The sequence below is a fragment of the Ursus arctos genome, unplaced genomic scaffold (assembly GCF_023065955.2).
Source record: "Ursus arctos isolate Adak ecotype North America unplaced genomic scaffold, UrsArc2.0 scaffold_7, whole genome shotgun sequence".
In the NCBI taxonomy this organism is placed as follows: Eukaryota; Metazoa; Chordata; class Mammalia; order Carnivora; family Ursidae; genus Ursus; species Ursus arctos.
The window spans coordinates 9,772,867-9,788,094 of record NW_026623089.1 but is presented as its reverse complement, the minus strand read 5'-3'; the positions used below and the strand labels follow the sequence as shown (position 1 = coordinate 9,788,094).

The following is a 15,228-nucleotide window of genomic DNA, read 5'->3' as shown; positions in this document are numbered from 1 at the left end:
CTGAATCCTTTACTTTTCAGCCCCAGTCCAGAGTATACATTGAACCCAATAAAATGAGGACTTCCTTGGGGCACCTGGGTGGCTCAGTCAGTTAAGTGTCCGACTCTCGATTTCGGCTCAGGTCGTGATCTCAGGGTTGGGAGATCGAGCCCCATTTTGGGCTCCGTGCTGGGCGTGGAACCTACTTAAGAGTCTCCTTCCCTCTTCCTCTGCCCCTCCCCCCAGCCCCAACCAGCTCCAGTGCACTCTCTCTCAAAAAAAAAAAAAAAAAAAAAAAGGAGAGACTTCCTATTTCAAAGAAAGCACAACCGCCAAATGATCCTTCTGGAATAATATCCAACACCTGTCTTGCAAAATATCACTTTCAACCTGATACGAGGGGAAACAGGTCTGGTGCACAGTCTGACCTGTTGACTTGTATACTTATCTATGATGGAAAGGATTATGGGAATCCTTGTGTGAGAGAACCCTCTGAGGGGGGAGGCTCTGGAAGAAAGACAGAAAAAGTAGTTTTATCAAGAACCAGAAATCTCCACCCCTATCTATCATCATCTCGCTGTGGCAGTTTTGGGGTCTTCTGTGCTGTGACACAAGAACGCCAACAGGATGTCTCAGTCAACTGACTGCCACCCCGTTCTAAGGGAAGAGGCGTCCATAAAGGTGCTCTGGTGGAGGCATCATGGGAAGAAAGCTCAGGGCATTTCTATATTGACATTTTAATGACAGTTGACCTAATCCTTCCCAACCGGGTTCTTTTGGTTTATAAAGGTGACTGGAGTGTTCGGAGAGGAGCTCTTCTGAAGAGGACTCGCTTCTTGTGAAGAACCAAACTCCAAATACAAGTCAGGCATTAGGAGTGCCTGGGTGAGCGTCTGCCCTCGGCTCAGGTCATGACCCCAGGGTCCTGGGATCGAGTCCTACATTGGGCTCCCTGCTCAGAGGGGAGTCTGCTTCTCCCTCTGCCTCTGCCCCTCCCCCACTTGTGCTTGCACTCTGCTCTCTCTCAAATAAATAAATAAAATCTTTAAAAAAAAAAAAGAAAAGAAAGAAAGTCATGCGTTAAACTGCTTTTCTTCTATTATTCAATTCAGCGTGTGCTGACGGAGCTCTTACGAAGTTCTAGCCCATTCCCGGGCACGGCGACTGCCAGCAGTGCACTCAGATCTTCATGCCAACCCTACTCACCCACACTCGGACAGCCGCGGCCTTCTCTGCGCCCCCGGCCCTGACCGATCCTACCACCAAGTATGGTGAAGAGACCGTCTTCTTACAAAAAACTGTAAGAGCGTCACTTGTCTGTGACACTTCCACATCCTCTCTGCCCACACCATAGACGCGATGCCAAAGAGGAGACAGGAGATCAAATATTAGCCTAGCCTTCTCCGCAGCCACCTCGGCCGGGACCCCTGCCAGAATCCAAAGCAATCAATAAGGCTTCCTTCTTCGACTATGGGGCAGAGGGCAATTGATGGCCTGCAGAGAACATGGCAAAGTGCTGACACCGTGAAGCCCTGACACGGCCCGTCCGTGCCGGCGTGCGCCTGCGCCAAGCTCGGGACCCAGCACGCAAGACACCCCCTGCTCACAGCGCCGGGAAGGACTGACTTCCGGCGGGTCTCGCTCCTGCGGGAAAGCACTTACTTGCCGATCAGTACCTTTGCAGTGACGTAGCTACCCACTGACCAGCTTCTGCCCCCTGGAATCCCTGTTGTGAAACAGGTATAAAAATCTGCTCTGTAGTAACCCAAAGCTCGTTAAACGGTCGCTCAAAGGAAGTTTTGAAATCTCGGTCCTGGAGGAGAGAAGAGGACGGACCACTCCTTTAACCAGGGCTGCGCTGAGTGCACGAGCCTCGACCTCTCGATCCTAAAGGAGGTGTGGGACCGCCTAATGGCAGTGACTAACAGTCACGTCCATGGTGCTATTATCTAAAAGCAACGCCCCTACGACCTCACCACCCCCCCACCCCAAGAACAGGAGGCGGTCTTTGCCCCCCTGCTTTACAGACGAGGGAACTGAGGCTCAGAGGTTCCACGCCTTTCAAGGCCATAGAGCTACCCAAGCTGGAAATGGAACGGGAACCCCTCCATCCTGTAATTCACACAAGAGCCTCCAGACACGCTTCCAGGAAGGGGTGGAGTCCCACGAGGTTGGACACAGTAGCACGGGGTGGGAAGACAAGGGGGAAAGGGCTCTGGAGACACAGAAGCAGCAGCAGGACTTTGCTTCCTCAACCTGCCCAGTTCCGTGATTCTATGGTAACTACACAAGCCTACTTATTAAGGTGCTCGCTGTGCCCTATTACCGAGCATGGCACCCCAACCCACTGACAACAGGGGGCTTTCTATCTCCCCGGGGCGAGATTTCACCACTCCAGAGCCGGCATGCAGGACCAACATCAGGGTAAACACACCACGTCTTAAACCCAGAGCAAGAGAAGGAAAGGCTTCGTTGGCAGCAAGAAGATGAAAACAGAAAATCAAATGGGGCCCGGCCAGGAAGCCTCTAGGTCAAGATGCTTCAAGTTCAGAACCGCCAGGGGCTCTGTGGAGCTGAGGCCGGTAGATGCCAGGGAAATGCACGAGTGTGGCAACTCTTGAACATGAAACGTGAGTGTTCAAGGCATTCGAGTCTCTGGATGAACGGTTTCATGTTTAACGCTGCCTTCCACAACAGCCACCCCTCATCGAACAGAGAAACGAAAGCTTTGTCTAGAAGCCCTGGTGTGATAGAAATGAGGACAGAGAGGGGGTCTTCCACGAGGAGCAAGGGAGCAGGAATGATCCCAATTCTGACAGTTTCATTAAGAAACCAACCAGTTAATCAAGGAGGCCACCACTTCTTCATTTACTTAAATGCTACTTTGTTCCAAACCCCAAAAAAGACAAAAAAAAACAAAAAACAAAAAAACAAAAAAAGGTCCAAAATCCACCCTGGAGAAGTGTGGCCTGCCTCAGTCCCTCTTCTGCTCAGGGACCACACTGGAAGCTTTGTCTTCCCAGGACAGAGGCTACTCCAAGCAGTAAACAATTTATGCAATTTCTCCTTCTCCCACTGGGGACAGGCTGCCAAAAGCTCAGTGCCAGGTGTCAACCCCACAGCCAGGCTTATCAGTCAGTGCCTGGAATAAAAGACTCTTCACTCCTGAACACACACCGGAGGGGGGGTTAGCCCCAGCACAGATTCCTTCGTGCTTTCGGGCTCCGTCCCATCATGTCCGGAGCCCAGGTAGAGCAAATTTATGTCAAGGACTAGTCGACGGCACAATTCTGCTCTGCCGCCGAGCAGGTGAGGGCTGGTGAGGAGGCCTGAGGGACCCCCACCCGGCCGGAGGTGTGCGTGGCCGCTGACTGGCTCCCAGCCATCCACGGAGACCCTGTCTGGCGCTTACAGCTCTTGTCGCAGGGGAGGACAAAACTCTAGAAAGCCGGACAAGGCATGGCTGGCCTCAGCAAATCCAGAAGCACTGCTTCCACCCTCCCCTGCACTCTGCCCGCAAGTATCCAACGCCAGGTGAAAAGCTCACCATTTATCTCATGGTCTCCGGGATTGCAGAATTGGGACAGCCAAAGGGAGAAAAAGTTCATAAATCAAAGAGAAGGGTCTCTATGAGTGAGGAGGACCGACTGGTCCGTTCAATACTTTCATCTCTCTCTCTCCCTTGTTCTGAACATGCGGTGGGGGTAACAGCAGCACCTTCTCAGAGTTTAGCAGCGGGACCTACGGGTCCACACCATGGGACACCTAAACCGAGATCTCCGTGTGCAGCGCCCGGAGCCCTGGTTTCCAGAACACCTGGGTGGAGGCCCGGGCTCGGAGGTTTTCTCTAGGTCCTTGGCAAATAAATCCCTCATCCGCCCGCCCCCCAACCCCAACCTGATATTCCTCAACTATCAGTGGGGTGAGAGGTGAGGGTGGAGGCCAGCTTCAGGAACCCAGAGCTCTCAAACAACACGATCCTCTCCTGCGACTGGATGAATCCTGGGACGGCCGTGACGCCTGCGTTAACCAAAGGTATAAACCCAGCAGGACACGTGAACGGCAGCCACTGGCCCTTTCTGTTGGTCTCAACATGGCATTCGGTTTATTTAACAAAACTTCTGATGGAGTCTAAGGAAAGCTACTAAAAATGCATTTTAGGGGCGCCTGGGTGGCTCAGTCGGTTAAGCATCTGCCTTCAGCATAGGTCATGATCGCAGAGTCCTGGGATCGAGCCCTGCGTCGGGCTCCCCCACTCAGCCTGCTTCTCCCTCTCCCTCTGTGCTCGCTCTCTCTCTCAAACAAATAAGTAAAATCTTTTTTAAAAAACAAATAAATAAATAAACAAAAATGCCTTCTAACTCTCCAGAGAGTCCAGGTTTGAAGGGAGAAACCAGAATTTGTTGCTGGCCACCTGATGCCAATTCGGTGCTATTTTTTTTTTTAATCCGTTAACCCAAACAGATTCCTCATAACCACTGTAGTGGGTTGAACTGTGACCTCCCCCCCAAAAAAGATAAGTCCATGTCCTCACCCCTAGAACCTGTGAATGGGACCCTATTTGGAAGCAAGGTCTTTTAGTTAAGGCTCTTGAGATGAGACCATCCTGGCTGGAGGGCGGGCCCTCAATCCAATGACAGGTGTCCCTGTAGGAGACACACGGGGGAGATCTGAGACGCAGAGAGGCAGGCCACCGGAAGACAGAGGCAGAGACTGGAATGACATGTCCATAAGCCGACGGCGGCCACCAGCCACCAGAAGCTGGGGAGAGGCGTGAAACAGACGCCCCCCTGAGAGTCTCCAGAAGGAACCAGCCTCGCTGGCACCCTGACTTCCAATGTGTGGCTTCCAGAACGGAGACAGAACCAACGTCCGCTGTCTTAAGCCATTCAGTCCGCGCTCACTTGTCACAGCAGCCCCTAGGAAACAGACACAACCATCACAGGAATGAGCTCGGTCCCATCGTTCCAACGTCCCGATGAGGCCGGAGAGGCTCAGGAAAGGCTAACGGACTTGCTGCAATTCACTCGGCGCCCCCGCGCGCGGCCCTGCGGCCCTGCTGCTCTCTCCGCGCCGCCGGGCTGCCGTTCGTGGACGTGAACGAGTCTCGGCTCCTTCATTCGCAGACACGAGGGCTGTGAAACCCAAAGTTACGGGATGTGTCCCAGGCTGCGGCGTCTTGATGGCAGAGCCGTCAGAGCCCCGCGCTTCGGCCTCCTTTCGCTAAAGAACCGGGGCCAAGACCCGCCACCTCCCGGGGCCAGCTCTGCGAGGGGAGCCTGGTTTACGAGAGTCACAGTTACCGAGATGTGGAGTTTCACACTAATTTTCCCTTGCAAGTAAATGGCTGAAAAGTAATGGTGTCAATTTTAATGAGGATCAAGCAAGGCTCCTAAAAGGGCCCCCATAAACAAGAGCATTTCCCTCACACGCAACAATGGCTGGCTGTTTAATTCCAGCACACAAGAATGTCACTTAAATTACACGGCTTTTACATTCAAGTGCTTATGGGCATGCCTTTCCAGGGAAGAACCTCGGTAAAAAGATTCGCCCATTTTTGATGCTCCGTAATATCTGAACCGCAAGCCTATGTATCATAGCAACAAAATAAACCCTCGAAGAATGTGAACGAGGACAGGACTTCACTTTCGCTGGGAAAGAGTCTCTGATGTTCTGTGAGACGCAGCTGTAGCTGGGAAGCCTGTTATCACGTGGCGGTATATTACACTTGGACTGTGGGCCACCCGAAGATCGTTGCTCAAGCCTGATCCCTTTTCTTGCCACTTGCTGAGATGTTCAGGACGCCCGCCTGCCAATCCCGTAGTCTGCATGACACTCTCGAGCTGACTCAATTCTTATTTTGTGAGTGCTTCTCAAAGCAATTACTGGGCTTTTGAGCAAAGATGAGAGTATCTCACACCTCCATCTTTCCTGAAAATGTCTTATACTCCACTGACTTTTGGCTTCTATTTATAAAGAAGGTTCAAGGCTTGGAAAATTATTAGGGGTTGAGCTTTAATGGATATTCCCAACCAGCATTGTGTCATTATTGGCCCACGTCTGGCTGGGCAATCTCCCAAATTTGTGACATAATCAGGCCTTTCTCTGCATTACTCCATACGCTCTATGCTCCCTCTACATTACAACACTGAATCATACGCTCTTTTCAACAAGACTGATTGCCAGGGGATTAACATTAGACAGCACAATTCCATTATTCAGCAGCCTAATTCAAATCCAGCCCTAAACTGTAAGAGACATTGCAGGGCTTCACAGAGATGAGCTGCCAGAGAGCTCAAAGGAGAGGTGGGGTGAGGGGCTTTTGAATGTTTTACATAACAACTCAACCTAAAACCTGCTAGGAGCCAGAGCCCATGGCTGAGGTGGCCAAGCTGACTCCCGATTCCTGGACCGGTCCCCAGCGCTCCCCCAGGCAAAGTTAGAATCCCCACGGACCGCTACAACACGATTATTTTATTCGCACCCTCAATTGCTTGGTTTCAAAATTAAGTATTTAAGAACTTTTAGCCCCAAATCTTTCTTTCCTTAAATAGAAACACTCTCACGTCACATACAGGAGATGGGAGGCCCAATGTGAACTCCACGTTGTGTGCTCAATCAATAGATTTATGGCACCTCGATGCCAAAATAAACGTTCACATTCACTTCATTTAACCAAAATCTATGTAATTTGGTTAATCAAGCTTTCGGGAGGTGTTCTCATGGTTCTCTGGGCAAATCAAATCGCTATGGAGCCTCTCTTCAAAGAGTTTCTAGTTTCTTGAAGGAGAAGAAATGCCCACATATGAAATAATACCAGGGACACATGCACAGGAAATGATGGAGGAAAGTCTTTGGCTCATAGACGTGGGGGCAGGCATGAGTCTGTGGAGTTACATACGGTCACATTAAGGCTAAATCCATCAGGGAGAGCCCGGAGTTGAGACCTTTAGCAGGAGCTGGCAATCCGGTTCGCTGACCCCCAGCCAGGACTCAAGGTCAGGTGGTGATCCCGAGAGTCCAGGTAGATGACAAGACAGAGAAAAGACGGACTGTACAAAGAAAAGATCTTAGCCCACCATCCCTGCAGCAACGAGACATCCTCAGCATTGCCAATCCTCCAAAAAGACAGAGAAACCCTCTTTCCTTATCATTTACAATGCAACAGGCAAGATGGGAAGAAGTCTGAGTTCCAGGACAAGAGGCTCATGGTCTTAAGATATTTAATTAATAGCCTGGGAATCTGAGCACTTAGATATTTGTTTACAAGCCCATATACACAGTTCCCTTTTCAGAGAAGAAATTGTTTCTAGGAACAAACGCTGAACGTACAGTAGCGAATGACTTTCTCCTGATGGAAGTGAAGGGCGCCTTGACCCTGATCTGCGTCTAGCCAGCTATCAGCTCAGTCATTGTGATACCTTTTCCTTTACTCTTCAGCTGGCATAATACAATTGCCCTTAGAACATGTTGCCTCTCTTTTAAAAACAAACTTCGAGGGGCTCCTGGGAGGCTCAGTTGGTTAAACATCCAACTCTTGGTTTCAGCTCAGGTCATGATCTCAGGGTCTTGGGATCGAGCCCCGTGTTGGGCTCCATGCTCAGCGTAGAGTCTGCTCAAGATTCTCTCTCTCCCTCTCCCTCTGCCCCCCACCCCCTGCACCCTTCCCCTGAACACACTAACATTCTTCAGAGTAATCTCAGCTTCCAGTATGTCAGCACTTTTCATACCATGTCCATTTTGCACAAGACATGAGAGAACCAGGAAGATCACACAAAATACATAAAACGTGGCTTGCTGGGAAAGAGAACACTGTCAAATGACAAAAGAATCCTCCAACAACAGCGCGTATTTAGAAAGAAGGAGAATGGGGGGCACCTGGGTGGCACAGCGGTTAAGCGTCTGCCTTCGGCTCAGGGCGTGATCCCGGCATTATGGGATCGAGCCCCACATCGGGCTCCTCCGCTACGAGCCTGCTTCTTCTTCTCCCACTCCCCCTGCTTGTGTTCCCTCTCTCACTGGCTGTCTCTATCTCTGTCGAATAAATAAATAAAATCTTTAAAAAAAAAAAAAAAGAAGAAGGAGAATGGACCAACTCTCCTTAAACCACGGGGAGAAACAAGACTCACTTTCGCAAGGTCACAGGAGTCAAGCTGGCGGACAGCCGCCCCTCTGGGAGAAGCACACTCACCAACGACATCGAGGTGGTATGTGTGATTGATGGAGCCGTACTCGTTCTCTACCACACAGGTGTAATTTCCTTTGTCGGACGGGACCACGCTCTCCATAATAAGGCTCCAATGCTGGTTTCGCACCTGGGAAGATCAAAGTAAAGGTGCTTATTTAACAATCTTAGTGAAGAATACCAGGTATTTGCTTTCTTCATTTAAAGAGAAGTTGAGGGAGACAAGGACGGTAGAGAAGAATCACCTGACTTCTCCATTTCCCTCATACTAAGGACGCAGAATGGAGACAAATGAAAACAATCATTATCGTCAAGGTGAATGTCTAGCACCGGGATACGGACATGTTCAGATATGCAAGTGTGCGGAGTGGGTCTCTCACAGTCGTGGTTTGAGGGTTCTTCCAGGAGCTGCCAAATGGCCAGGGGAACTTGCATATTAGCCTACAACCCTATCAGTGTCTCAGAGCAGACAGGCTGAAGGTTCTCACCTACTAGGAACCCTGAGGCCCCACAGCACCCATGGACTATTTATCGCCAACCCCCATGAGCACTTACTGTATGCCAGGCACTGCTCTGAGCACTCCATCCAGCCTTAGCTAATGTGATTCTCCCAAGATGCCCACAAGCTAGATTCTGTATTGTTCCTGGAGCCTTCCAGTTTCTTTCCCCATGGTCCTCAGATGCCGTCTGGAAGTCTCTAGAAGTTTCAACTGGGAACACAGGTCTGCCCCTCCCATCTCTGGCAGTGGCCGACGAGATGCTACATATTTCTGAGAGATATACTCAGAATTCCAAATATGGGAGCAATGAATCCTCAGGAAACCTAAGTTGTATATCTGTCTGCTTACAAACTCCTTGAGACTTTTCAAAGATAAGCAGCACATGTGAAAATAGGTTAGTGATTCCCACCCACAGGTCTGTCAACATGCAAACAGACTAGACTCCAACATTCCCACCTTGCTTTGAAAATATTTTCATCAACTCAAACTTTCAAGCAAGCATGACTTTTCCTTACAAAGACCAAAATGCAGATTTTTATCTTGCAGGTTCAAGGATTTAACATTTTCTCTAAATCCAAGTCATGTTTTAAAGGTATTTCGGGCAAGGCACTCTAAAGACATGGAGAGAAGGAAAAAAAAAGAAAAAAAAAAAAGCCAGGGCCCTACCAGTCTTAACTATGATTTCAGGAATTTCAACTGACCTTCTGAATGATTCCCTGAGCATTGCAAGTGTTTTCTGCCTTAATCACATAAAAACCGATAATACCATCAGAGCCTCTGCAAGCACACGAGTGAGTCAAGGAACTAGAGAGTAAAGAGAGTCATCTCATGAATGCTCCATTATAAGAGCGGGAGGGCAGAGCAGCTGTCCACTTTGAAAAGCAGCGCCAACAGAGGTAAGAGGTTATCACAGCCTGTTACCAACCAACGCGTGTGTCACGTCAGATGTTCAGCTCTGCTTAGAGCCACTCTCACAGGGAGCAGCCACTGATGCTGAGTTCAAAAACGAGACCACTGCTCATCACAGACAGTCCTCTGCAGGACCCCGGGGGTGAGGGCTGGACTCTTCACCGAGGACAGGCACTGAAGAATGAGTGAGCTCTGGGCAGACAGTCCCTTTGTTCTAGCTGCTGTCCTCACACCAGCTCCCCTGTATAACCCTGAAGACTGCTTCAATCTACTGTCATGGAGCTGACTCGGGACAGTCATTCTCACTGTCACAGGCGAAGAGTCTGGTGGTAAAATGAATCTGAAAGCATCAGACCCCAATGGGGAGAGTCTGTCCCCTCCAGCGGAGAAGACGTGCCTTCTGCTCCTGGCTGGGCCATAGACTTGGAGGAGAACCCAAACAAGAGGCTAGGTCTCCTCTTAGGGGGGATAAGCGTTCCATGCACGGTGTATAGAGGGAATGGTGTATAGAGGAGAGGCGACTGCTAAGTTGTCCAGGGCAATGAGAATTCTCTCCTGAAATCCGTGCCCCCAGGTGTTACCCTGGAGCTGTGTGCTGAAGAGCATAGAAGACTCACGTACTAAGTCCTTAATTTCACTTGCGTCAGGTGGGCCCACACGGAGACCCTCCCTCTCCCCAAGCTCTCAAGCCTATCAGAAATGGGACTTTCCTGGACTCTGCAGGGCTAATCACACGGAGGCTAACTTGGGGATGAAGCCATAGGCCCTAACGTCACCAAGCCACGTAATCCAGCATTTAGCCCTGCTGTAAATATTCAGTTCTTTGAGCCCCCGCTCAAATGTCATGCCCATAAGCCCTTAATCACGACTAGTGCCTGTCTCTGGCCCCCGTCCAAACTGTCAATGTCTTTCTTGCGCCTGGATCCAGATTTGGCACACGGCACATTCCAAATGGAGCTGAAGCTGTACGACACAGGGAGGGCATCGTCTGCCTCTGCCCAAGACATTACATCTTGGCATACGCAGCTCGGCATGCCACTGCCGTTTTTAACCGCAGGGCATATGGTCAGATCCAGTCTCTCGTCGGGGCTATGGCATTCCACGTCAGATCCCTCGTCGAGAGCATGTGCTCCCTGAATATTTACTTCCTGCAGATGCACTGCAAATATGAACAAGTTAACATTTATAAACTGCTTTCACAATGAGAAACACATTTACCAAACAAGGTGCTTCTGCCCTTTCCGAGACCTTGGTACTCAATCAATACTGTCCCACACAGTGCTGTTAATATTTATTTTCTTACACCATTGCTGCAGTATTTGATTCCTTGACATACCACCAATCCCAAATTTTATGAGCTGTGGCATTTTCCAAATGGACGCCCTTAGAAGCTGCCAACAGTGGGAACGTTTGACACTTCCATGGGGGATATCCTACCATTAATTAGTGGTTGCTTAATGACAAGCTAAGAGAGGACAAACGGTAACTCTATCAAGATGGGGAGCAAAGGCACAAAGACTTTTGTGTTTCTTTTCTAAGCCCTACGCTTCCATACCCCGATTCAGGGTCAACCTAAAGACACGACCCTTCCAACAAAAATGTCCCATGTCCTCTTCTACGTGTTTTTATATATTCCTCATCTTTTTAGAGCCACCATTCTTCTGCCCCTTAGAGCAAATGCACTTCTCTGCTTTCACAGAAGAGGGAATGTAAATACCCAATAAACATATGAAAAGATGCTTAACCTCATTAACAATCAGGGAAATGCAAATTAAAACAATAATGAGACACTGTTATTCACCAGCTGATTAACAAAAATTAGGAAGAGCCACGTCACTGAGTACTTAAGCAAGGGTGGAGGGGACGAGGCTCAAATTGAGAACAGGAACACAGAGAAAAACCTTTCGGTAAAATAATTTGGCACGGCCTATTAAAATTAGCAACACGTTTTTTTTCTTTTTACCCAGTTAATTCCACTTCTAGAAATCTAGCCTGCACAGAAAACAGCAGGATGACTTCAAGGCCCATGAACAAGTGCTTCGAGCATCGTTTGTAACAGCAAAAATGAATCCATCGGGAAGAGAGTCATTAATAATATATAGTGGATCCTACATGAACTAACGTGTAGTTAATTAATTCCAACAAAATAGCATACGGTCATTTAAAAGAATGAGGTATTCTTAAGTTCAGACCTGGTAAGATACCGTGAATAGTTATGGATGGGGGGGGGAGTACGTGGTATAAAAATATGTATATTTAGGATTCCATTGTACAGAAATACACACTCGTGCGTCCACACACACACACACACACACACACACACACACCTCAACAGGTGCCTATAGTATAGCCCCGAGTCTGTAAGCATGACTGTATAAACACAGCTGACATCAGAACGAAAACGTACTGTATCGTTAGCAGTACATTTTCTATAATTAACTGGTGCGGTTATGCGTGTTGCTGACTTTTTTCTCATTTTCACTTTTCAAATTCAAACAGAAATCACATCTGACCAAAAAAAGTGAAATAAAACCGCGCCCCCTGCCTCCCCCGTCAGGAGTAACTGCTGTGCTACGGAACCAGCTTGGCTGTAAGTCTCTGGCAGACTGAGCGAGAGGGCCGGGGAGGACAGAATCCTGCACCGGCAGACACACGCACGATCCTTTCTTCTCATTCCTGCCCGTGGCCAAATCTTTGTGGAATTCATCATTATTTTTCATCTGCCAAGGAACAGAATTAGAGAGCATGAGGCTTCAAACTGTGTTCACTAAAGACGTGTAAAAATAACATTTCAATACTGAAACAAAGCAGATTGAAGCTAATGGCCTAAACTCTTTTACTCCTAATACAAAAAAGTGGATTCCACAAACATTCCACGCCAGTGGTCACAAAGACAAAAGGTGGCCCAGACAGGTTTTTTCAGAATTCCTCTGCTACCTAAGTCTTCCAAGGTGCATGTTTAAACCCTCAGCTATCTTCAGGTGACAACTGGGAATGTAGCTTTAGTTTGTTACGATACCAAAACACCTAGGGGAAAGGTCAAAGGCCAAAGACCCAGGCTGTCACCTGGATGTTTGGTTTCCACATTGCAAAAAAAAAAAAAAAAAAAAATCTGGACATTTCCAAATAGCTAGGTGTTCGATAACAAGCAGAATAAACATCCAGAAGCTGGATGGAAAGTTTTGCTCTATGCCAAGTCAATGAATACTGTGTCCATGTGATGGCAAATACCCCCAACACTTCCTTCCACCAGTATCAGGGCCCAGTTTATGGAGAAAGGCAGCAATCCCTTTGAACCCTGGCCTACATAAAGGCAGCCCGTGAACTACAACTCACCATAAGCCGGTTGTCATTAGATGCACAGAGCATCACTATCCCGTGCCAGACCCCATTTTCCAGCAAGTTCCTGGGGTCTCTAAGCCAGGCTTCTGGAGGTGTGCAAACTGAGCTTACACGTGACAAGGGCTGTGGCGCTCACTGCTGCTTATCTCCACGCAGATGTGGAGGCAAATGCCTGATTAATGCTTAAACTCCTGAAGTTTGCTTTTCAGGAGGCGTCCAGAGAACAGGGCGAGGTGAGCTCTGATCCCATCTAGCACGCAACTGCAGCAACCCTTCCCTCCACCCCGTGAACAATGCATGCATCTCCCAGGGCAGTGAGGAGAGAATTACGAAAGGCAAGGCTGTCCTCAGATGCCTGGAGGGGCTCAGAAAGGCGCTGTGGGGGCAGACTGCCAGCAGGGTCACTGCCTTTCGAATTTCACTCTTTAAAAATCTCATGACCTTCCTCAAAAAGCTGAATGAAGAATCGTCAGATGACCCAGCAATCGCACTGCTAGGTAGATACCCAAAGGAACTGCAAGCAAGGACTCAAACAGATACTTGTACACCCATGTTCAAAGCTGCTTCTTTCACAGGAGCCAGAAGGTGGAAACATCCCAAGGGCCCATCGACAGATGGATGGATACACAAAACGGGGCCAGCCATGTAATGGAATGTTATCCAGCCCTAAAAAGCAATAAAAGTCTGATTCTTGCTACAACACATCTGAACCCAGACAGAAGGACAAATATCCTATGATTCCACTTCCACGAAATACCTACAACAGGCGAATTCAGAGACAAAAAAATTAGACGTTACCAGAGCCTGCGTGGGGCGGGGAGGGGGGGGGGGAGGGGGGGCAGGGAAGAGGAATAGAGAATTATTTCTTAACGAATACAGAGTTTCTGTTTGGGGTGATGAAAAATAAATGACAAATTTTATATTCTGTATATTTTACCACAATTTGAAAAAATCCCAATCAGATCACAGATTATATGCCCAACTTTGCTCTCAACAGCCTTGGGCTGACAGATACTTAACACGTTCTTAGGATGCCCTTACTACCTCCATGTTTCTCATTTATCACAGTGTTTTTTTTAAAAACATGGAACCACATTTGAAGAAAGCAGTTTAGTAAGAGCATGAACTTTGGAGGAAAACCACCTGGGTCCAAATGGCAGTTCCATCACCGAGGAGCCACGTGACAAGCCTCATCTGTAAAAGGGGCAAAATAACAGCGCCCCGCCCCCCCGGGCTGCGCAGGGGACCCAGTGCCATGGCTGACGGGAGGCGCCCCGTGCAGGCACGACACGGGTGAGCAGTCCGTGCGTCCTGGCTGATGGCAATATGCACCTGCTTCCTCATCACGATGGCCTTATCCCGGATGAAAGCGGAAATGCCTTGGCTGAGAAAGAGCTCAACAAAATATATGAATAAGGACATCAGTCGTGATTTTTCCAAAGAAACATTTAATCAGAAGTCTCTAATATGATATCTAAGCAACCTGGAAAATGTCAATCTCATGAAGCTACCCAGCAAAACCACCAGTTTAGTAGTGATTATGAGAAAATGGGTTTTGCCTCATCCCTTCTTGGACCTGAAACCCACCAGGAAACTGACAGTCCAGACCGGGATGCTTCACCCTGCTCAGGGGTCCACGGGAGTTCTCACCTCCAGGACGCCTGACGCCATGCGCTCTTGTGCCCGTCCCACAGCCAGACTGAGGGAGTGCTGTATCCTGTGATCTCTCTTGGTTCTTAGGCAGTTATTAAATGGCATGAAAGGCAGTTTTTAAGAATACTCTTCCCCTCTATGCTTGAGTCATTACCTAGGAATGAGTCGGGAACTGAGGGGGTCTATTAATTACCTCGGTCTTCTTGCTTTTCTGCATTAAATGGTAATTACTGTTCAGAGCCCTTTGAAATATCTAGCCTTTTGGTAACCTTGTTCTAAAAAAAAAAAAAAAAAAAAAAAAACCCGTGCTATTTTTTATGATAAAAAATGGTGGGTGGTTCTGCTACTAAGTCACAGTTGGAAGGGATCAGATGTTCAAAACTATCTATCCAAACTTCACTTTAAGGATGGGTGACCTAAAGAAGAGCTTCAACAATTTGCCCACAGTCAAGACTGATGAAAGAGCCCAGGCAGGAGTACAATTAGGGAGATACAGTTATGCTTCAGGTCAACCTTTATCACCATAAATAATAACATTCTACTCAGCCTTTGCCCACATACTAAGAAAAACAATAACGTGACTCTTAAATCACCTAAGGAAGGCTCAGCGTGAGTTCTTTGAGAAATAAGACTGAACCACAGAATACCAAAGCGCTCTCT

At 48.4% G+C, this 15,228-nt stretch overlaps 1 protein-coding gene across 19 annotated transcripts in view; it reads right to left on the bottom strand.

Annotated features, from left to right (window-relative positions):
• The window catches only part of FGFR2 (fibroblast growth factor receptor 2), a 101,481-nt gene that overhangs the window by 43,760 nt on the left and 42,493 nt on the right, over positions 1-15,228 (bottom strand). For all 19 annotated transcript variants that reach the window (XM_026494285.4, XM_026494286.4, XM_026494288.4 and 16 more), the window contains one exon: positions 8,171-8,294. In XM_026494285.4, coding sequence (XP_026350070.1) covers positions 8,171-8,294 — 124 coding nt within the window. The remainder of the gene's footprint in view (positions 1-8,170; positions 8,295-15,228) is intronic.